This window comes from Clarias gariepinus, chromosome 2 (genome assembly GCF_024256425.1).
Source record: "Clarias gariepinus isolate MV-2021 ecotype Netherlands chromosome 2, CGAR_prim_01v2, whole genome shotgun sequence".
Taxonomy (NCBI): Eukaryota; Metazoa; Chordata; class Actinopteri; order Siluriformes; family Clariidae; genus Clarias; species Clarias gariepinus.
In genome coordinates this window covers 47856160-47879268 of record NC_071101.1, presented here as the reverse complement: position 1 = coordinate 47879268, position 23109 = coordinate 47856160, and the positions used below count along the sequence as shown (strand labels likewise).

At 42.8% G+C, this 23109-nt stretch overlaps 1 protein-coding gene across 1 annotated transcript; it reads right to left on the bottom strand.

Moving 5' to 3' along the window:
• Positions 1 to 293: 293 nt before the first annotated feature.
• Positions 294 to 5494, bottom strand: LOC128515064 (tripartite motif-containing protein 16-like). The gene is made up of 6 exons (XM_053489081.1): positions 4832 to 5494; positions 2254 to 2349; positions 1843 to 2088; positions 1554 to 1725; positions 1274 to 1333; positions 294 to 981 (listed from the first exon to the last, which is right to left on the bottom strand). The coding sequence occupies exons 1-6, from the start codon at positions 5435 to 5437 to the stop codon at positions 455 to 457; spliced, it is 1707 nt and encodes a 568-aa protein (XP_053345056.1). The 5' UTR covers positions 5438 to 5494; the 3' UTR covers positions 294 to 454.
• Between the last annotated feature and the right edge of the window lie 17615 nt (positions 5495 to 23109).

The following is a 23109-nucleotide window of genomic DNA, read 5'->3' as shown; positions in this document are numbered from 1 at the left end:
AAAAGTACTCCCAGCCATTGCATTGGGCAGCAATTAAGCTCAGTCGTCTCTTCAACATTCTTTCCTAAAACGCTACAATATGTTTTGAAACTTTTTTTTAACAGAATAACAAAAAAAGTATCTTTCATAATGTTTTTCAGCTATGTGTGTGTGGTCAGTTTTAAACATCTACTTTCAAATATGTAAATATAAAGTTATTCTAAAGTGACGTCTGATGTGCCGAATCTCACCACGGCTCTTCACACAGATACAACTTTATAATAATACATTTAATACATTTAATAATACATCTGTTTATTTTTATTAAACTATATTCAGTGTTAATATTTACTCTTTAATTGTTGCTGTGTTAAATTACTGAGCTGTTTGTGCAGCTGGATTGTGTGTTAGTGAGACAGATGACTGAGCAACAATGTGACAATGTGTAGGAATTTTACACAAAACACTACGCACTTTATTCTGGATCACACAATCTCACAGTAGAGTCAGACCAGTAGACCCCAAACCCAGCGTACAGAGGCTGAGTGAATGTGGTGTGGACTCTGTGGAGGAGCTTCATCGTGTCAGAGACGCTGTAGAAGGACAGAGTTCCTGCACTGTGATCCACATACACTCCTATTCTGGAGGATGTTTGAGTTCTGAGATCAGTCTTAATGTTGTTGTGATAGAAATAGAGAGAAGGAGAACGACACCGCAGACTCCAGGACTGATTGTTGCATCCAAACCCACACTCAATACCATGTCCTTTCCTGCAGATGTCTTTGTATGAGACTGATATGGACACACCACCGCTCCACTCCACCTCCCAGTAACAGCGTCCACACACACTCTCCTTACACAACACCTGCCACCAGGAGATAAATCTCTCTGAATGATCAGAGTACTGCTCCTCTCCCTCAATGTATCTCACCGCTCTGTTCTTCTCAGACAGAATGAGGTCACGATGTGTCGTGTTGGGATCCAGAGTCAGATAACAGAAAACTAAAATAAAAGAGAAAAACAAACTGAACAATGTGAACATGTTGGGTTTAATTCACAAAATACTGTATATTCATGTGAAGAGTGAGACAGCTGTCTGTGTGCGCTGATATCTGAGGGAGAAATGTCTCAATGTTCATTCAGAATTGAATCCAAAGAAATAAAAAAACTTCAGTATTTAATATTTTTTATTCTGCTTATGGAAGAAATAGTACTTAATAATAATAATAATAATAATAATGTAAATATGTGTGTTTGTGTGTGTGCGTGTGTGTGCATGTGTGTGTGTGTGTACATTTCAGAAACTCTTCTCTGCTCTGTGGTTCTGGTGGTGAAAAGATCTGAACTGCTGCAGCTGTGGAGAGAAAAATGGAAATGAAGACAAAAAGCATCATCAGGTTGTAAAAGATGGAAACAGTTTAAAGTGATACAGTCAGTTTATTCATTTTAAATCAGTATTTTAGTTCAAACTGTCTGCAGGAAGGTCAGCAGGAACATTGCTAAGAAATAAGACTTGACAGAGCGAGTAAAGACGTCCATCATTGTGTTTCTCCAGCAGGAACAGCTCCTCTTACCATGTGGAGGGATTTTGTTGAATTCCTCCTCACAGAATTCCTCGAGTCTCTTCTTCAGATCTGAGAGAGAATTCCTCACTCCATCAAATGAGAGATGTTGATGGACACTGATGCTGGATGTCTGAAAGTCTGGTCTGTCTATTATAGGAGACCGACGTCCAGAAGCTAAAGCCTACAGAAAGCAGATTAAATGTAAAACACACTTGTGACATCAGAGGACATTCACTGTTCCATTAACAGGAGGTGTTTTAGAGAGTGTGTGAGGAACAGCTGTGTGTGTGGATCAGACAGTGAGTGTTACCTGGAGGAACTGGATGTGATCGTGTGTGTGTGAAAGCTGCTCCAGCTCAGTGAGTCTCCTCTGAAGATCAGCAATCTCCTGCTCCAGTTGCTCCAGGAGTCGTTCAGCTCGACTCAGTTCAGTCTTCTCCTGAGCTCTGATCAGCTCCGTCACCTCCGAGCGCTTTTTCTCCATGGAGCTGATCATCTCAGTAAAGATCCTCTCACTGTCCTCCACTGCTGTCTGTGCACTCCGCTGTTAGGACACACACACACACACACACACACACACACGCACACACACACACACAGGATTTAAAGCTCATCTATCATTCCCTCTCTTACTGCGACTCTAAATGTCTCCATGTTGTCCATGTTGTGTGTGTTTCTAGGAGCAGCTCTGTCTCTGCTCACTGCTCACCTTTATAGTGTTCACAGCCTGTTTCAGCTCCTGCACCTTCTTCTGCTTCTCCTGGATTCTCTGCTGGGATTTCATCTGCTCCTCCTTTAACTCACTCTGAGGACAGAACAGTTACATTCAGCTTTTTATAAAGTACTTACATAGTAAGATCATTCATTACATACAAACATACATATTTCTTAGAGCTGTGAATGTTTTGTGTGTGTGTGTGTGTGTGTGTGTGTGTGTGCTGTAGTGTTACAGTTTCCCTTCACTGGATCTAAGAGACATAAACCCTTATCCAGCATGATGACAAGAGTGGAGTGGAGAACATTATTTCTGCTTTGTTTATGTTCATGTTTATTCTCTCTCTCTCTCTCTCTCTCTCTCTCTGTTTTTAAATTTGAAATTGATGTTTAAATCATATAATTCACTAGAGCACATGCAGTGATGGTGACCGTGACACATACGCCTATCAGAATGTAGAGGAATGTTTATATCATGTGACATATTCAAATGTGAGTGACAGGTGAAGCTTGTGGTTAGTTCGGTCAAAATGTGGAACCATAAGAAGCTGACAGTCAGATTTAGATATCGGTGCCATGGGCAGCCACAGAGAACAGCATGTTGGTGAAGCAGCACAATGCAGACGTGAAACAATAATAAATAAATTGTAATGGTGGTGACATTTGTGTGATCAGTTTACTGTTCCTTCAATGCAGGTTACATTTTTCATGCCACCGTATGGTTGGTGCCCTGATTCTAGTTTGTGAGGCAGGTTACTGCCCAAGAAGATCTCTCACTGAGTGTACGAGACGGGGAGGGGAGGAGAGGTGGACACTACCTCAGGTCTCACCACTGGAAGTCTGAGTACAGGGAAGTGCAGGATCACTCAGTCACCGAGTAAACCACAGTTCAATTCAATTCAATTTTATTTATATAACGCCTTTAACAGTGGCCATTGTCTCAAAAAGAAAATAATTTTTTAGTTTCAGTTCATTGATGCGATAATGATATATGCAGTATATATACAGTATAGTTACAGTGTCCGCACATTTAAGATATTTGTGAAAGACATTTGCCTAAAATTAGCAATAGAACACCAATATGCTTTTTGGAATGTTTGATTGTCTCTTTGTAATTGGGTTTCAATGACAGAACTTGAGGTAACGTATGGGCTTTATTTCATCTCTATCAGCGCACAGGAACAGATATTTTAGATATGCTAAATTGAAATTTCAGTGAAAAACGCCCTTATCCGTAAAAAAAAAACTGTTCAAAAGTTGTTAGTTGATTGTAAGGGTTAACCCCTAGAGGGCTTCAATTGGCCCAGACTCTTTGTGTGTTTTTTGGTTTCATTATTGTTTGGAACTATGTCCCAGGATGCACCTCGGTCAGATGATGGGACTCTGAACCGAGGTGACTCATTACTTGGTTTATTATAAATAGCCTGTTTAAGTTCAGCTTGGTGTCTTGCATTTGTTACAATAAACTTGTTTGTTGCGCTCGTGATTTTGTTCAGTTTATATAGAATCCTGTTTGGTTTATTTTCATGTCAAGTGTGATTTGTTTCAGTTCTGTTTTATAATATCATTAAAAAGAACATCCTTTGCAAACATCTCTGCTTCTGCATTTATGCCACGCTGAAAACACAGACACCCCAAAATTGACATTGATCTCAAAATTCACCAGATGTCATTGTACATTTTATAAAACACATCTATGAGTGGGCAATAAAATTCCACACGGACAAACTTGGTGTATACACATGCAACTCAACAAATTTGAATATCCTTAACAAGTTTTTATTTTTAAAGATTTATTTTAGTAATTAAATTTAAAAACTGAAGCTCATACATTATATAGATTCAATACACACTCACTTACTCATCATCTATAACGCTTTATCCTGTATTCAGGGTCGCGGGGACCTGGAGCCTATCCCAGGAGGCTTAGGGCACAAGGCAGGGTACACCCTGGACAGGTTGCCAATTCATCGCAGGGCACACACATACACACTCACATACCCATTCACAAACTACGGGCAATTTGGGAATGCCAATTAGCCTAACCTGCATATCTTTGGACTGTGGGAGGAAGCCGGAATAACCGGAGGAAACCCACCAAGCACAGGGAGAACATGCAAACTCCATGCACACAGACGAAAATCGAGCCGCACCCTGGAGGTGCAAGGCGACAGTGCTAACCACTACACCACCATACCGCCCTTCATTACACACAGACTGATTAGCTTTAAGCCATAATCATCAAAATTAAAAGAAACAAACACTTGAAATATATCAGTCTGTGTGTAATCAATCTATATATGAGTTTCCCTTTCAAAACTGAATTACTGAAATAAATCACCTTTTTGCTGATATTCTAATTTGCTGAGATTCAACTGTGTATGTGTGTGTGTATTTATATATATCACAAACATTATCTAGCCAAAAAGTCGCACACTCTAATATTTCATATTTTATATATTAATAGTAATAGTAATATCACTTTTATGTGTAACTAACACAACTCTGTGCACATGTTACTAGATATAAACTATAATTAAGAACCTCATCCTGGAAATCTTTCTCATTCTCACCTGTTTCTCAGCTCTTTCTGCTGCGGCTGTGACGGTGTCGTGTCCTTTGTGATTATCCATCATACACAAATAACAGATACAGATTTGATCAGTACGGCAGTAGATCTCAATCAGCTTGTTATGTTCAGAGCAGATCTTCTCTTGGAGTTTTGCTGAAGCTTCAGTTAATGTGTGTTTTTTCCAGGAAGAAACTTCATAATGAGGTTTCAGATGAGTTTCACAAAATGAAGCTAAACACATCAGACAGGACTTGACAGCTTTATGTTTTCTCCCTGTGCAAAAATCACACTCCACATCTCCAGGTTCAGTGTAACAGTGAGCAGGAGAAGCAGATTGGACTTCAGTCTTCTTCTTCTTCAGTTTCTCCACCACTTCAGCCAGCATGTTGTTTCTGCGTAGAACAGGCCTTGGAGTGAAAGTGTCTCTGCACTGAGGACAGCTGTAGACACCCTTCTGATCCTCCTGATCCCAGTGACCATTAATACACACCTTACAGAAACTGTGACCACAGGGGAGAGTCACCGGATCCTTCAGGAGATCCAGACACACTGGACAGATGAACTGATCCACTGAAAACTGATCTACTGAAATACTGGCCTCAGCCATTTTCCTGCACTTACACACTAAGAGAGAGAGAGAGAGAGAAAGAGACAGTCTGAGAGACAGAACTTCATGGATCTTTGTGTGTGTGAGAGAGTGTGAGAGGCGGAGCTAAAAATAGCGAGGTTGTGAATACTTTCAATACTTTCTGTCAACCGTTTCATCTACCTTTAGTACATGAATACAGTATGTGGAGACATTAATTATTCCTATCTGTGAAACACCTAATGTAATTCTTTGGCCTTGTTAATAAATACATTTTAAACAGTTTATTTATATTTATTTATGCATTTATTTATTTATTTATTTACTTACATTTATTTTTCATAAAGTTTTTCTATTTTTTACTATTTTTCCTCGCTCAGTGTGGATGCTTCTATGGTGTGTGTAGTGAAACCCATAAAAGACTGTATAGTACACAACATGCTTTTGTAAAATGTATTTAATAATAAAACAAAAAATGCAAGTATTCGTTTTTAATTTGTTCACATAATATTAACTTTAGTAAAAGCAGGTAAATCATTATTTATTAAGTTAAAATTTTAAATAGTAGTTAATAACTGTATTGGTATTATGACTATATTGTAAGGGTCCTCCACTAGAGGTCACTGTTTTTAGTTTGTAGTTTTTGTTGGCCGACTCAGTTTCCCAGCAGGCACCTCGGTCAGGTGATGCAGTGCACACCTGAACCGAGGTAGCCATCAACCAATCTATAAATAGCTGTTTAGACTGGGAAACTGGGTCGAGCATTTTTGGGTATTACCACTGTCACATGTGTGGGCTTTTGTTCTGTTTAGTTTTATGTTTAGTTTTATGTTTAGTTTGTACTTTGATTTTAGTTGTGTTGACTTGGGCTCTCTTACCGGCAATGTCTCTGTGTATGTTTTGTGTGTCTGTGTTAGTGGAGCTGATTCAGTCCTGTCCTCCTGTGTTCTTGTGGTTAGCTAGAGCAGGTAAGTAGTTAGGTGTGTGTGGGGCTAGGAGCGTGCTTAGCTAAGATCTATATTGTGTTACAGTAACTAGCATGCTTCTAGCCTTAACCCCTTTGTGTCTCTAGCTGTCCTGTGTTTCCTCTACCCCTAGTGTTCCAGTGTGCCTAGGTTTAGAGTGCTGTCCCTCCTGGCTTGGGAGTAACGACTAGCTTGTGAGTGCTGCCTCCCTTAGTCTTGGAGGGCTGCCTCGCCTAGCCACTGGGTATCCTTGTCTGTGTTTCTGAGCCCCTATTCCCTAGTGTGTTTTAGCTATTAGGTAAGTATAGCTTAGTGCATGTTGGGGCTAAAGACATGCTTAGCTAGGTGTATGTGTAGCTGACTGCCATGGTTAAGCTTAGCTTAACCATGTTTAGCTAAAAGCCATGCCTAGCTGATTGCCATGTCTTTAGCCCTCGTCCTGTCCCTCTCTTGGTCTCTCGTCTCGTCTTTACGTGTGTCTCGTCTTTACGTGTGTCTCGTCTTTACGTGTGTCTCGTCTTTACGTGTGTCTCGTCTTTACGTGTGTCTCGTCTTTACGTGTGTCTCGTCTTTACGTGTGTCTCGTCTTTACGTGTGTCTCGTCTTTACGTGTGTCTCGTCTTTACGTGTGTCTCGTCTTTACGTGTGTCTCGTCTTTACGTGTGTCTCGTCTTTACGTGTGTCTCGTCTTTACGTGTGTCTCGTCTTTACGTGTGTCTCGTCTTTACGTGTGTCTCGTCTTTACGTGTGTCTCGTCTTTACGTGTGTCTCCCGTTCCTCTCTAGTGTCTCCCGTTCCTCTCTAGTGTCTCCCGTTCCTCTCTAGTGTCTCGTCTTTACGTGTGTCTCCCGTTCCTCTCTAGTGTCTCGTTTCAGCTCCACGCCTCGTTTGTGTCTTAGTTGTGTGTCTCGCCGCAGGGCGTGTTGTGTGTCTCGCCGCAGGGCGTGTTGTGTGTCTTTGTTGTTGTGGCGTGTTATTTGCACACACGAAGTGCGCATGCGCCTTGCCACTTCGCGAGTATTGAGTTCAGTTTTGGTGAATGGTGGCGAATAAACAGTTAAAAAGGGTTTCCTGAAAGTCCTATATGACTGTAGTGTTTATCAGCATTAAACCTCACAAGGCTTTTACCCTCGCAGCATTAACAGCAAACACAAACATGTCTGTAACTTTTTATTCATAAAAAATGTTTCTATGAAAAGATGGACTATTAAAAAACTGTTGCATATTCTCCAAAACTGCACAAGGTTACAGGACTTTCTCCAGGTTACTGACACTACATTTCTGAACTGACAAAATTTATAAATATTTAAGTGAAACAAATGAAACTGAAGTTCACTTTACAGTGTAACTGTATTAGACTAACAATTCTCTCTGACATTCTGATTCTTAAACATCATTTAATTACATACACTTTATGGAAAGGAAATTAATAGGTAAAGAGTAAAGGAACCTGCACGGACCCTGATCCCCGCGATGACGTAGTGAACGAAGCCCCGCCCCCTAAACACACCTTTGTGCTGTTCTAATAACCTGGTTGCAATGCTGTATAGTCCCAGCAGGTGGAGCAGTGACTGCTTTAGTCAGCTGCAGTTCTTGCCTTGTCAATGATTAAATCCAGCTTGTCATCTTGGAGATATATACAGTGTCAGTGTCTGAGTACCGTCACTAACTATGCTTTAATAGACCCACACCGGGCCACTGGAATTTACTGCATTGTCTACATACTTTTCATCATTTCATCAAGGATGTCATCTCGCTCTGTCACTCTCATACACTTTCAAAAATTATAATATAAGAAATTTAAAAGCAAAAAATGTATTTTTATGCAAAAAATGCAAAAAATTTATTTTTATGTAGTAGTTAATAATGCTGCACCAGCATGTTTTACATAAATACATAATTCAGCTAAGTATGGCTAATGAGTCATGAGTAATTAAGAGTGTTTTTTTTAGTTAACATAGTGTGTTACTATGTATAGAGACGTATATAAACACTATGTAAAGTCACACCTGTGGACAAAGAGACGCGCATTCACACTTGTTTTGTTTCGTAATAAACCAACACTTTCCTAATAAAAGCAGAAAGTCAGAGTGGTAAATCAATGCACTTTCCCCCAAACGTTTCTCATTTTTATGGTAAAACATGATAAAGATTTACAAATATGTGTGGTTATTTTTTAAAGAAACATGCACAAAATAATTCTGTATCACTTTTAAAGCAATATATCGCTGCTTACTTTTTGTATACAGACATTAGGCACCATAAAATAGTTGGTCTTCCTCTTTCACTTTCACTGGGTTGTTCTAAAGGGGAATTATACCATATTATTTGGAAGTGGGCGTGCATCCATCAAGTTTATTGGTGATATCGCTGCTCATGGAATGTTTCCTGTTTAATCAGAAATCAGTAACAGTTTGGTTGGAATTAACTGTAACATTCAATTCATAGTTCATTCAATAGTCACATCGCAAAGCAGCTTTATAGAATTAAAAGACAATTAGGGAAATGTGTATGAAACATGTGAGCAAATATTATCGCATTAACAAAAGACGCGTATTCACACCCGTGATCTTATAAATATTGTATTGTTCAGAGAAACTGGCAGTGCTGAAGATAAACCCAGCAACGCTGCTGATCTGAGCAGATTAATATTTACTAAACAATTCCTTTAAGGACTGATTAAAGCAGCCGCACTGAACGCAGAAGATTTCCGGCTCAAGTCTTGAGGATAAAAGTGTATTTTAATTCAGACATAGCGCTTATGTCATGTAGTAATACATTTACACAGCATGTTAGTCTGTGGTGTAGTGGTTAGAGTAACTGTTTATAACCAGGTGGATCAGGTTCATGTCTCAGCGCTGCTCCTAATATAATTTATACTCATTAGTCCCAATATGTTTTTTTAGCATTCCTTTTTCTTACACCATGTTTTTCACAGCGTCTATCCAGGCATTTCTTTTATTGCAGTTATTAACCCTCTAACATTCTTACAGGGTTTATATTCATAAAAAAAGATAGGATTTTATTCTTGTCCTTTTGACTTAGCTCAATAAAACTCCATGCCTGTAACTATCCTAATAAATTGCATGCATAATTTGTTTAATTGGCTCATACAGTATTTCGGCTACTGATTTAAAAAAAAAAAAAAAAGTGTATAAAAAGTACTTTCATAATTATATATTTTATAATGCTAATGGCGGAGCAGCATTTTTTATATATAATATTGTTAGTCACGACCCTTGCTCCTTGTATTCTTACTTTTGTTTTAAATTTGTCAAAACACTGCCAGGCCCACACTGATTCCAAACTTTACTTCAGAACTGTAAGTATTATGTCATACGTTGATGTGTGTGTTAATGTGTTCTTGAGAACAAAGCGCCATCTAGTGGTGGCACCCTGCAAATGAATAAATGGGGATTTAATGGGCGGAGTTTACTGTCAAACCTAGACACGCCTTTCTGTGAATAGGAGAAGGAGGGGCTGATGGTAAGTGACTGATTAGTCCACGTCGTGCGGCTGTGAACTAAAAGACATTCAGCTGGGAGAGGCTGTTTTAAGTGGCTTCCACTGTAGTTTCAGGGTTTAAATACACTCAAAAAAATCAATTAGACACTTGTTTGATGTGGAAAATTATGGACACATTCATGCACACTTTTGCACTATATACTTATACTTTCATTTATGGACCACTGCACAAATCACTTTAATAATAAGACACTTTAAGAAGTCACTTTATGCATGTTTTTCACACCTCAGTCATTTCTTCATTTCTGATTCGTACAAATTTCTTTTTTCTTCTTTTATATTTCTATATTATATCTATTGATATTTTGTTCTTATTTGTACAGTATATTTTATTTTACTTTGCACAGTATATTGTACTAGTTAATTTCATTTTCTACCATATTTCCTTTATTGCAATATATCTTTATTTTTACTTGTACAGTATATTTTACCAGTTAACTTTATTTTCTAACGTATTTCCTTTATTCATATTTATTTCTTATGTTTAAGCTTTTATTTTAAGGTCACTGGCAGTCGAAAAAGCATTTCACTGCATATCGTACTGTGTATGACTGTGTACGTGACAAATAAAATTTGAATTTGAAATACAAATATGTCTGATTAATAAGAATATAAGGAGTTTCCTCCTGTTAAATGATTCATTCTTGTTATTTGTAACTGAATTCTGAAAAAAAATAATGAATTATTAGATCAACACTTTCTGCATGAATGAGATTTTCGGCGCTTCATATCGACAACTCTCTCTGCTGAGTCACTGCGCATGCTCAGCACCGCGGCGGAAAGTTCGAGAACATTCGGGTCCAAACGGCTGGAAGTGGAGTTTTGTGAGCGGTTTGAATCGCTGCGTCTAATAGTTCTGTATCCTTAATATTGAGGGTAAGTACTTGATATATTCCTGTTTGTAATTAGTCCTGTGATATTATAGATTATAAAATAAGTTATTAGACACTGTGGTGATGTTTCTAAGCTTATTGTCCCAGACTTAAAGCACATATGTTTAAACTGAGGTTAAATTCTGTCTCTTCATCGATACGAGTTTGACCTTAACGTTAATATATCCGCTACAATTGGTGTATTTCTGTCACAATTCAGTGCTGCACCTAATTATTAACTACATAACCTACATTAAACCTGAACTCTACCCCAACAGTGGAGGGAAAATGGGAGATGAAATGAATGGAGACTCAAACATGCACCTGTTTTTACTGTTTATAAGGTAATGTAACGTTAGCGAGAGGAGTTTTATATCATAGTTTTCTGATATACCAGGGGTACATCACGTGACTTGACCTATCGATTATAGCCGAAACACCAGAAGTTAATGTTGAATCAGTGTGCACTTCTCGTTACTCTTTTCAGTCTAGCTAACGTTTAGACCAGGGGTGTCCAAACTTTTTCCATGAAGGGCCATATGCAGTGAAATACACAAACAGCTGGGCCACTCAGTTTAGGTGAAGTACGTATTGCCTCACCTGGTTAATTTAAGTAAACTAAATCAATCAGCCTACAACACTGCTTTTCATGAATGGGATTTTTTTTTAGAACAAAAAAATGTTATCAGTTCATTCTCAAAGCATCTGCCTCTGATTCCTTAACAGACCTGGAGGGGGTGGGCATATAAAATTAATGATATACTATATTTCAAGGTTGTTTTGCAATTAAGTTTGAATTGTTAACAGATCAACTAATATTTGTTTTAAAAATGATTAACATAATATGATTACATTTATTAAGTAATAGGGCTTAATAACACATGGAACGTTTAATATATTTTGAACTTGGGGGAACACGGTTGCGCTCAGTGGGAACAATAAAGTTGCGCATTGGTCCAGAGTCAGTTTTGTGGTTGAGATGCGAAGGACGTCACAGAGATGGTCGTTGGTCATTTTGGTTCTCAATCTGCTTTTATTTAGCGTTGAAAGTGCGCAACTGTGCCTCAAACAGTCGGAGTTTCACACAGAATGCTTTCATGTGTGTGTGAAGCTGCGGTACGAGTTGCCTTGTAGGTTTTTGTTGAGTGTGGTGAGGTGTTTAGTCAGATCAACTAAGGGCGTTTTCTCATTGGGAACGATTGTTCCGTTCCGTTCCCAAACTGCTGTGAAGTTTATCGAATAGCATAGATACATATAATAAATATCATGTACTTCTGTTCTCCCCAGGATCATCTGGGTACAAGAGAGGTCTGGTGTGTGATGGAGGCATGTCCTTGTGACGTGGAGAGACCAGGAATGGCTGCCAAATTCTCCTACTGTATCTAGAAGACAACATTCCTATAAGAGAGATGCTTGTGCTTTTTTTTTTTTTTTGCCTTACCTTGTTGAGTTTAGCTTTTCAAACTCAGCTTATGTGTTAAAACTATTGAACCTAAACCTCAACATGCATCAATGTTTCCCCCAAAGTTCACCGGTGGATTCAGCGGCTGTCAGTCAGAGCTTCGTGTCTCTCTTGAGCTCCCACACCGCTGATGACGGTTCATTTAAGGGAAAATGACGTTAAATACAAGGTCTGTATACACATGTTAACTCACCTAAGTCACATGTGACTAAAAAATTTATACTGTATGTAAGATTTGTTACTGTTACCGTGTTAAGGTTACACTCAAACTTTCAGGCTGGTCTGAGGTATGAGAATTTAGCTGACAATAGCTGCTATAGTTAGCCAAAGAACCCCACCTGTGTATGAAAGAAACCGCTAAGATGTCTGAGCTTTTTCTCTTTCTCTGCAGAATGTTTGCAGGGTGACAAAACTGTAACTGTAGTATTAGCATGACGCTAGCATTTAGTTTGGTTGCTAGCGTTAGCAACCACATTAACATTAGAACTTTATTAATCTCACTGTTTGAGACAATAAAATCCTGGGGTGTTACAAAACACTGACCCTCTCACAAATATACACACTTGCTAACCCTCCCGTTTTTCACTAGCTAGTAATTTACTCTGCGGTCAAAATTTGCCCTCGTTTCTCTCAAGTTATAACAATATTTTACACCTTTCCCCCTTTGGCAAGTGTGCAAGTATGTAAATATGACTGCTGCATGTAAGCTAACCAGGTAGCCCTCTTTAACCAAAGTTGCTTGTTGCTGTACAAATAACTACTAGATGGAAGTATTAATATTTGGGTGATTGTAATGTGCCAGTATGACCCCAGCTATGACAATGCATTTCCTCGGTAATTAGCTGTTTTATTTTTGGTAGTAGCTGTCTCCATGTTTTTGTTTCAGGTTACCTATACCCTAGCTTTGTAATTTTTTATTTAGTATAAATCCTATTACACATTAAATTGATAGTCTTCAGCAGCCTGAAGGGTCAAGGCCGTACCCCTACATCCTGACATTGGGAGATAATGACCAGCGCTGCTCTCAGGCATTCGTTATTCTGGTGGGACAGGCTCTGGAGCAATGCACACTACTTGGGGCGGTTGATGTGTGCTTCAAGGCATTTTATATTTTTATATACTCCAAAGTAGTGTGCTCCTGTATAGGACTTTTTGTAATGTTGTTATGAAATAGCGAGGCCTACTTGAAAAGTCATAGACAGTGTTTGTATGTTAAAATGAGACCAGGGCTGGATAGTTTTGTTCTGCAGAAAAGATATCTAAAGTCACAGAGAGATCCTGCTCTGTAGGAGCTGCCTTAGCCTATTTGTGTTATTACTCCATTCTGCCCTTGTGAGTAATAGTAGAGTAATGATGTCGCTGTTGCTTATCTGCTCTTATGCTTTTGAAAAATAAATGTTTTTTCTACGAACATTTAATAGAATGTTGTTTATTGCATATATGTATGGTTTGCAAAACTTTTAAGTTTTGTTTGTAATAAACCAGTATATCAAAGTAATTTAACTGTTTAATAGACATGGGTATTTTTTTTTTTTTTTTTTACAGATTCACTGTAAAACATGAAAATAATAATAACCTATTTGTGAGGTAGAATTAACCCAACATTCCAGTTAAAATGAACCAACATCTGGGTAGAACATTTGACCAATTCATGTGGTAGAATTAACCCAGCATTATAGTTAAATATGACCCAGCATTTGGGTTGAATATTTAACCCATTTTGCTGGGTTAAAAAAATAACCCATTTTGCTGGGTTAAATTAACCCAGCATTTAGTTAGTCCAATAGTTACCAGCTGGGTAAAAACAACACAAACTGGGTTGTTTTTAACCCGGCATTTTTTAGGGTGCAGATATAAGTTAAGATATTACTATATTTACTTATCTACTTACTGAATATACTTTTCACCAAATAATGTAAATATATGCAGTGGACCTGTGACACACGGCTAAATCCGTTAGCTAACTTCAGTCTAAAACACTCTCTAGAAAAGACTCTCTAAAACTACAGAAGCAGGACAAAGTTAAACACCATATATATGGGGAAAGGTGTTTGGTTTAGTGGCTTCAGCCAGGGTATGTGTGATAGGGTGTTCTTCTTTTAAGCCGTCTCATGTGTTCGTGTTGTGAGATTGTGTGCTTAAATAAAATACTCCCAGCCATTTGCATTGGGCAGCAATATAAGCTCGCTCGTCTCTCCACCATCCTTTCAGGCGATAAAAACGCTACATTGGTGTCAGAAGTGGGATGGAGAGTAACGGGTTCGAGCGGACAACGGAAGACCTACTGAAAATCCAAGCGGGCCGCTGAGTAGCGGAGCGACTACTCGCGAAGAAGAAGCGCTTTCCCGACGGCGCTAAAGCGAGCACACCACGGCAACCAACGCGGAGCGGCGAGGTGAAAATCCCGGCGCTGGATCTCGGGGCGGAGGCTGGCGCAGCGCAAGCACCGGAGCAAGAGACAGCTCCGCGCGCCGTTAGCCGGCAAAGCGACCTGCCGCTGCGCGAGGCCGAGCGCGCTCAGCCCATATCGGCGGTACATCACGGCGGAAGAGCCGAGCGACCGCCTGCAGCTCAGTGGCGCTCCGTTCGTGAACCTAGCCGGGGACAGGGCTACCCGTCGCGGCTAGGCAACGAGCAACTCCCCGACGTTTCGCGGCGAGGCCGAGGCACGGGACAGCGTACACCAGCAGCCGCTAGACTAGCGCCGGGAGGACGCGTGGTAAGCCGCGCTGGGCTCTACATCGACTGTGTGCTGGATGGCGTCTTACTGCGGGCGCTCGTGGACACCGGCTCCACTGTTTCGCTGCTGCGCTCTGGATTACTGGGGCAAAGCAAGCGTGTTTGCGGACGGCCTGATCCTGCCTTCATAATCTGCACCGTTGCTGGGGGCTACGTGAAGGTAAGGGCGTGTCGCACAGTGCGAGTCCAGGTGGGTGGACGAACTTATTCCCACGGGTTCGTTGTGGGGGACGTCGAGGAGGACTGCGTTTTGGGGTTGGATATTTTGGAGAGATGGGGTGCGCTGCTGAATTTGTCCAGGGGAACTCTGCGTGGTAACTTCGGGGTAGCCAGGTTGCTCGGACCCAAACCACAGCCGGACAGGTTAGCAGCACACACCCGGGGGGCGGAACTTCCGGTAGCAGACCGAGCGGGAAATCTGCGCGCTAACACCGGCGCTTTACCTCGCCGGCCGGGCAGCAAAGCGCGTGGCCGGTACTGCGAGCAAGTGGAGCGCCGTCGCGACGTAGAACCCTCGACGCAGGACGTTCCCCCCGTGCAGTCCTCCAGGTCCAGGCCAGCGTGCAGCCGTCTTACTGCATCACCCAGAGCGTCACCCGCAGTCGCTCCGCCGGTCTCGCCGGTCCCCCAGCTGAACTGTAAACCGCTCATCGCCAGGCAGAAGGGCCCCACCCAGCGCTCGCGGGCACCGCTGCAAGACTTTCGGGTGGGGGCACCTATGGAGCGAATGGGCGTGGACACTCACAGCCAGGGGCGAGATTTTGCTGCTGGCGAGCAGGTGTGGGTGTGTTCCTCCGGAAGGAGGAAAAGGGGGCTCTCGGCCGGGCGTGTGTCTCACTGGGTGGGCCCCTGCACGGTCGGCGCACAGCTCTCTGATGTGGTCTACCGGGTGCGGTTGACGGGGCGGTCGCGATTGGTCGTGCTCCACCGGGACCGGCTCGCTCCCTACCAGCCCCACGTCAGCAAAACATCGAGCTCTGTGGAGGCCGGTCCGCCTCAGGAAGAGGGCTGTGCCCCGCCTTCCCCCGCAAAAAGACTCCGGCGTTCACAACGCCAGCGCCGACCACCGTCACGCCTGCTAGACTGAGTTCGCCATGGTGACCGGGGACGGTCACAGCTCGGGTGGGGGCAATGTGGCGTGGGCGGGGTTTTGGGTAATAACCATCATGCTTTGCGGGAGGGACTGTTTATGTGTTCACCGTGTTGGGGAAAGGTGTTTGGTTTAGTGGCTTCAGCCAGGGTATGTGTGATAGGGTGTTCTTCTTTTAAGCTGTCTCATGTGTTCGTGTTGTGAGATTGTGTGCTTAAATAAAATACTCCCAGCCATTTGCATTGGGCAGCAATATAAGCTCGCTCGTCTCTCCACCATCCTTTCAGGCGATAAAAACGCCACAATATATAAAAATATTTACTGGTGAAAAAAACTAATATCTGAGTAAAAATCTGCCCTTTTTCGTGTGTTGACCTCCAACTGTCTAAACGGACAGAACTGCAGGCGGTAACGCACGCGGACGGAGAGTCAGTTAACTTTGCGCAGGTGTAGTTTGATTCGTCTCGCTCTTCTGTTCCTTTAGCGGTTCATGACAGCTGGAGTCTCGCTACTGCCCCCTGCTGTATGTATGAAATGTTGCCTTAACATGAATAGTTTGTGATTAGACAACGGATTAGGAATTTGTACGGTCAAGTTGAGACAAAATTATGTGAACCTTAATCATAAAAAAACTTTGTCAAAAAAGGTCAACAAATACAATTATTATAAGTAAACTGGAAATAATTATATTATGTAATGTGCACAACCTGCCTTGTTAATTTTTTTGTGTAAATATGTATAAATTGTTGTATATGTTTATAATTAACATTTGTTATGATTCATACCATTAACAGGCAAATTTGTTGTTTGATTTGTTTTTATTCAGCTCTTACAGTGTTTTGGATATTAAAACCCTTTTAAATACATCAGTTAGAGAGTAAAGGGCTTATGTTCAGCCGGGAATGTTACACAGGTGTTACATACATACAGTATGAAGATATTTATTTAGAAGATTTAAAAATTCACTGCATTACAAAAATGTATATCTGATATTATTTTAGATTTTTTAACAGATTTACCAAAAAAAAGTCTTTGCCATTATATTTTTCAACTGTGTGTGTGTGTGTGTGTGGCCAGTTTTAAACATCTACTTTCAATAATGTAAATATAAAGTTATTCTAAAGTGACGTCTGATGTGCCGAATCTCACCACGGCTCTTCACACAGATACAACTTCATAATAATACATTTAATACATTTAATAATACATCTGTTTATTTTTATTAAACTATATTCAGTGTTAATATTTACTCTTTAATTGTCGCTGTGTTAAATTACTGAGCTGTTTGTGCAGCTGGATTGTGTGTTAGTGAGACAGATGACTTAGCAACAATGTGACAATGTGCAGGAATAAAAAATAAAAAAAACACTTTATTCTGGATCACACAATCTCACAGTAGAGACAGACCAGTCGAGCCCAAACCCAGCGTACAGAGGCTGAGTGAATGTGGTGTGGACTCTGTGGAGGAGCTTCATCGTGTCAGAGATGCTGTAGAAGGACAGAGTTCCTGCACTTGGATCCACATACACTCCTATTATGGAGGATGATAGAGCTGTGAGATCAGTCTTAATGTTGTTGTGATAGAAAGAGAGAGAAGAAGAAGACCACAGATTCCAGGACTGATTGTTGTATCCAAACCCACACTCATCACCCCGTCCTTTCCTGCTGATGTCTTTATATGAGACTGATATGGACACACTCTCACTGCTCCACTCCACCTCCCAGTAACAGCGTCCACACACACTCTCCTTACACAACACCTGAGAGCAGGAGTCAAATCTCTCTGGATGATCAGAGTACTGCTGCTCTCTCTCACTGTATCTCACCGCTCTGTTCTTCTCAGACAGAATGAGGTTACGATGTGTCGTGTTGGGATCCAGAGTCAGATAACAGAAATCTAAAATAAAAGAGAAAAACAAACTGAACAATGTGAACATGCTGGGTTTAATTCACAGAATACTGTATATTCATGTGAAGAGTGAGTGAGAAAGAAAGCAAGAGAAGGAGACCTACATTTTAGAAAATCTTCTCTCCTCTGTGGTTCTGGTGGTAAAAAGATCTGAACTACTGCGGAAAGGAAAATGGAAATGAAGACAAAAAGCATCATCAGGTTGTAAAACATGGAAACAGTTTAAAGTGATACTGTCAGTTTATTCAGTATTTTAGTTCAAACTGTCTGCAGGAAGGTCAGCAGGAGCATTGCTAAGAAATAAGACTTCACCGAGCGAGTAAAGACGTCCATCATTGTGTTCTCCAGCAGGAACAGCTCCTCTTACCATGTGGAGGGATTTTGTTGAATTCCTCCTCACAGAATTCCTCGAGTCTTTTCTTCAGATCTGAGAGAGAATTTCTCACTCCATCAAATGAGAGATGTTGATGGACACTGATGCTGGATGTCTGAAAATCTGGTCTGCCAATTTCAGGAGACTGACGTCCAGAAGCTAAAGCCTACAGAAAGCAAATTAAATGTAAAACACACTTGTGACATTAGAGGACTTTCACTGAGGTGTTTTAGAAAGTGTGTGAGGAACAGCTGTGTGTGTAGATCAGACAGTGAGTGTTACCTGGAGGAACTGGATGTGATCGTGTGTGTGGGAAAGCTGATCCAGCTCAGTGGGTCTCCTCTGAAGATCAGCAATCTCCTGCTCCAGTTGCTCCAGGAGTCGTTCAGCTCGACTCAGTTCAGCCTTCTCCTGAGCTCTGATCAGCTCCGTCACCTCCGAGCGCTTTTTCTCCATAGGGCTGATCAGCTCAGTAAAGATCGTCTCACTGTCCCCCACTGCTGTCTGTGCACTCAGCTGTTAGGACACACACACACACACACACACGCACATGCATGCACACACACACACACACACACACACACACACACAGGATTTATAGCTCATCTATCATTCCCTCTCTTACTGCGACTCTAAATGACTCCATGTTGTCCATGTTGTATATGTTTCTAGGAGCAGCTCTGTCTCTGCGCACTGCTCACCTTTATAGTGTTCACAGCCTGTTTCAGCTCCTCCACCTTCTTCTGCTTCTCCTGGATTCTCTGCTGGGATTTCATCTGCTTCTCCTTTAACTCACTCTGAGGACAGAACAGTTACATTTAGCTTTTTATAAAGTACTTACATAGTAAGATAATTCATTACATACATGTTTTGTGTGTGTGTGTGTGTGTGTGTATATATATGTGTGTGCTGTAGTGTTACAGTTTCCCTTCACTGGATCTAAAAGACATAAACCCTTATCCAGCATGATGACAAGAGTGGACTGGAGCACATTATATCTGCTTTGTTTATGTTTATGTTCATTCTCTCTCTCTCTCTCTCTCTCTCTCTCTGTTTAAATTTGAAATTGATGTTTTGTCACGAACTAACCTGATGATCGGAAGATTTTAGCACTAGCGGTTAGCCCTTTGTAGCGTGGATGGTAAACCCAAACGCGGAAATAAGCGAGTAGGCAGAATAACCACGCAATTTGATCTAAGGACTCTCACACAAGGGGAGCAAGGGAAAAACACAAATTTAATCCGCGTCCTATAAACACACACTCGGATCAGAAAGCAAACCCAAGAAAATGAGTACTCACGATTTGGCAGACGGACAATCTGGACCAACATGGGCGAAACTCAATGACTAAGCGAGTGTGAAGCGCCATCTTGTCTCCTTTTATGCTTGTTTGGCAACCGTACTACTTCCGGGTCCTAGTGCCAGTCGCGGAACGTGTGTGTGTGACAATACCCTCCTGTCCAGGACCGACTCCCGACGGTCCTGAGGTGGAGGATACCCGACGATGGTAATCCCTGATGAGCTTGGGGTCAAGGATGAACTGGGCCGGAACCCACGATCGCCCTTCCGGACCGTAGCCCTCCCAGTCGACCAGGTACTGGGTGCCCTGGCCCCTCGGTCGCGAATCGAGGATCTGGCGCACGGTGTAGGCAGGGCCACCGTCAATGATTCGGGGAGGAGGAGCAGGGGGGAAATGTGGAATCATAGGTGAAGTGGTGAAGGGTTTCAGTTGTGAGGTGTGGAAGACCGGATGGATTCGGAGCGCCGCAGGCAGCTGGAGCCGGTAGGTGACAGGATTAATCCGGAGGGTGATGCGATATGGGCCGATGAATCGGGGTGAAAGTTTCCGTGCCTCTGTATGGAGATGAAGATTTTTTGTTGATAACCATACCTTGTCACCTACATTGTACAATCGTCCCGGAGGGTGTCGACGGCGATGTTGAATGGTGTAGCGAGCGTTGGCCTGTTGGATGGCGTGGTTGGCTTGGCGCCACAGCCGTCGACACCGGCGGACCAACTGTTGGGCCGACGGTACATCAACCTCCGGTTCCTGGTGTTCGAACATGGAAGGTTGGAAACCGTGGCATACCTCAAATGGACTTAGGTTGGTAGCTGACGAGACATGTAGGTTGTGAGACAGCTCTGCCCAAATGAGGTAGCGGGCCCAGGAGCGCTGGCGATCGGCGATGAAACATCTCAGGTAGCGCTCCAGTTGTTGGTTGGTCCGCTCTGTCTGACCGTTGGTCTGAGGATGGTATCCAGAAGATAGACTGCAGGTTGAATCGATCAGATGGCAGAAAGCCTTCCAGAACCGGGTAGTGAACTGGGGCCTCCTGTCCGAGACGATGTCCTTCGGGAACCCATGCAGGCGGACTACATGTTCTAGTATCAGCTCAGCTGTTGTTTTGGCTGATGGGAGTCCGGCGAGAGCCACCAGGTGCACGGCCTTGGAGAATCGATCCACGATTGTCATGACGGTGTTCTTCCCCTCGGAGACCGGCAGGCCCGTGATGAAATCACCGGCTATGTGTGTCCAGGGGCGACGTGGGACAGGTAGTGGTTGGAGTTCCCCCGGCGTCGGCTGGTTGTTATCCTTTGCCCTGGCACACACAGGGCACGCCTGGACGAATTCGCCGACATCCTTTCTTATGGATGGCCACCAGAACGCGCGCTGAATGAACTGAAGGGTGCGGAGAGTGCCCGGGTGTCCAGAGAGTGGAGATGAATGTCCCCACTGAAGAACCTCCACTCTCCTGGAGTGTGGCACGTACAGTAGTCCAGGCGGCACACCTGCCGGTGTGGTCTCTTCGGCCTGTGCCTGGCGGACTCTCGTTTCCAAATCCCAGTGGAGCGGAGCGATGATTTTGGATGCTGGAAGGACAGGCGCGGGATCCGCCCGGGGGACGTCTTCCTCATGTTGTCGGGAGAGGGCGTCTGCCTTGGTGTTCTTGGACCCAGGGCGGTAGGAAAGGTGGAAATTAAATTGTTCAAAAAAACAAGTGATGAGTAGTGATGTGAAGTGATGAGAAGATGGACTGGTCAGGGCAGTTAGGGGTGCTGCAACTGTACTGTAGTCCCGGATAAAGCGACGGTAGAAGTTCGCAAACCCGAGAAACCGTTAAAGCTGCTTGAGGGTCTTGGGTAGGGGCCAATGATGCACAGCCTCAAGTTTCTGCGGGTCCATGGCCACACCCTGGGGCGAGATGACGAAACCCAGGAACGTGGTGGAGCGCTTGTAAAAAGCGCACTTCTCCAACTTACAGTACAGCTAGTGAGCGAGCAATCTTTAAGAACTGCCCTGACGTGTTGGATGTGCTCGTCAACTGTGCGTGAGTAGATTAGTATGTCATCCAGGTAGACGAACACCCACCGCCCCAGCATGTCCCGGAGGACATCGTTGATAAAATGTTGGAAGGCGGTGGGGGCGTTGCAGAGGCCGAAAGGGATCACCAGGCTCTCGTAGTGTCCGTTGGGGCTCTCCGAAGGTCCAACTTAGTGAAAATGGTGGCACCAGAGAGGGCGTCCAGGGCTGAGTTGGTAAGAGGCAATGGATAACGATTCTTTATGGTGATGGTGACCGTGACACATACGCCTATCAGAATGTAGAGGAATGTTTATATCATGTGACATATCCAAATGTGAGTGACAGGTGAAGCTTGTGGTTAGTTCGGTCAAAATGTGGAACCATAAGAAGCTGACAGTCAGATTTAGATATCGGTGCCATGGGCAGCCACACAGAACAGCATGTTGGTGAAGCAGCACAATGCAGACGTGAAACAATAATAAATAAATTGTAATGGTGGTGACATTTGTTTGATCAGTTTACTCTTCCTTCAATGCAGGTTACATTTTTCATGCCACCGTATGGTTGGTGCCCTGATTCTAGTTTGTGAGGCAGGTTACTGCCCAAGAAGATCTCTCACTGAGTGTACGAGACGGGGAGGGGAGGAGAGGTGGACACTACCTCAGGTCTCACCACTGGAAGTCTGAGTACAGGGAAGTGCAGGATCACTCAGTCACTGAGTAAACCACAGTTCATTCATAATACTGTCTACATACACTATAGAACATCACAGACATGGCGGATTCTTATAGTTTGTGTTAAATTATTAAAAATAATATAAAACCAGTCTACACATTCCTTTGATGAAATGGTTTGTCCTGAGATGAGCCAGATGAAAAAAATTAAAAGATAATAAAATGTAAAATCCATGTCAGATGCCCAGTTGGTATACCTGTGTTTGATTGGTCCACAAACTCACCCAACCTAAACCCCATAGAGAATCTATGGAATACTGTAAAAAAGAAGATGTGAGACACCAGATATCCAACACCGCTTTCAGAGCAACCTGGGCTTCCATACAGTAACACCTCAGCAGTGCCACAGACTGATCACCTTCATGCCACACCGCATTGCTGCACTTAAAACCGCGTTCTCGATCGGGCAAGGGCTATGGCAATTCCGGCGCATGCCGTTCAGCCTATGTAACGCTCCAGCTACGTTCGAACGGTTGATGGAGAAAGTGTTGGCCGAGATTCCTCGCAATCGTTGTGTCGTCTACCTGGACGATTTACTGGTGCACAACAAGGAGTTTGAGGTCGCGCTAGCTAACCTACGGGAGGTATTTTTGGCTATACGGCGGGCGAATTTGCGGCTCAACCCGAAAAAGTGCCAGCTGTTGCGGCAAGAGACCGTGTTTCTGGGACACGTGATTAGCGCTCAAGGGATTGCCACCGATCCAGCCAAAATTGCTGCAG

Coding starts and splice junctions, on each gene's coding strand:
- LOC128515064 (XM_053489081.1), bottom strand. CDS start 5,437: ATGGCTGAGGCCAGTATTTCAGTAGATCAGTTTTCAGTGGATCAGTTC. Junction 2,089..2,253: donor AGGCTGTGAACACTATAAAG/GTGAGCAGTGAG, acceptor GTGTCCTAACAG/CGGAGTGCACAGACAGCAGT. Junction 982..1,273: donor CAGAGAAGAGTTTCTGAAAT/GTACACACACAC, acceptor CTTTTATTTTAG/TTTTCTGTTATCTGACTCTG.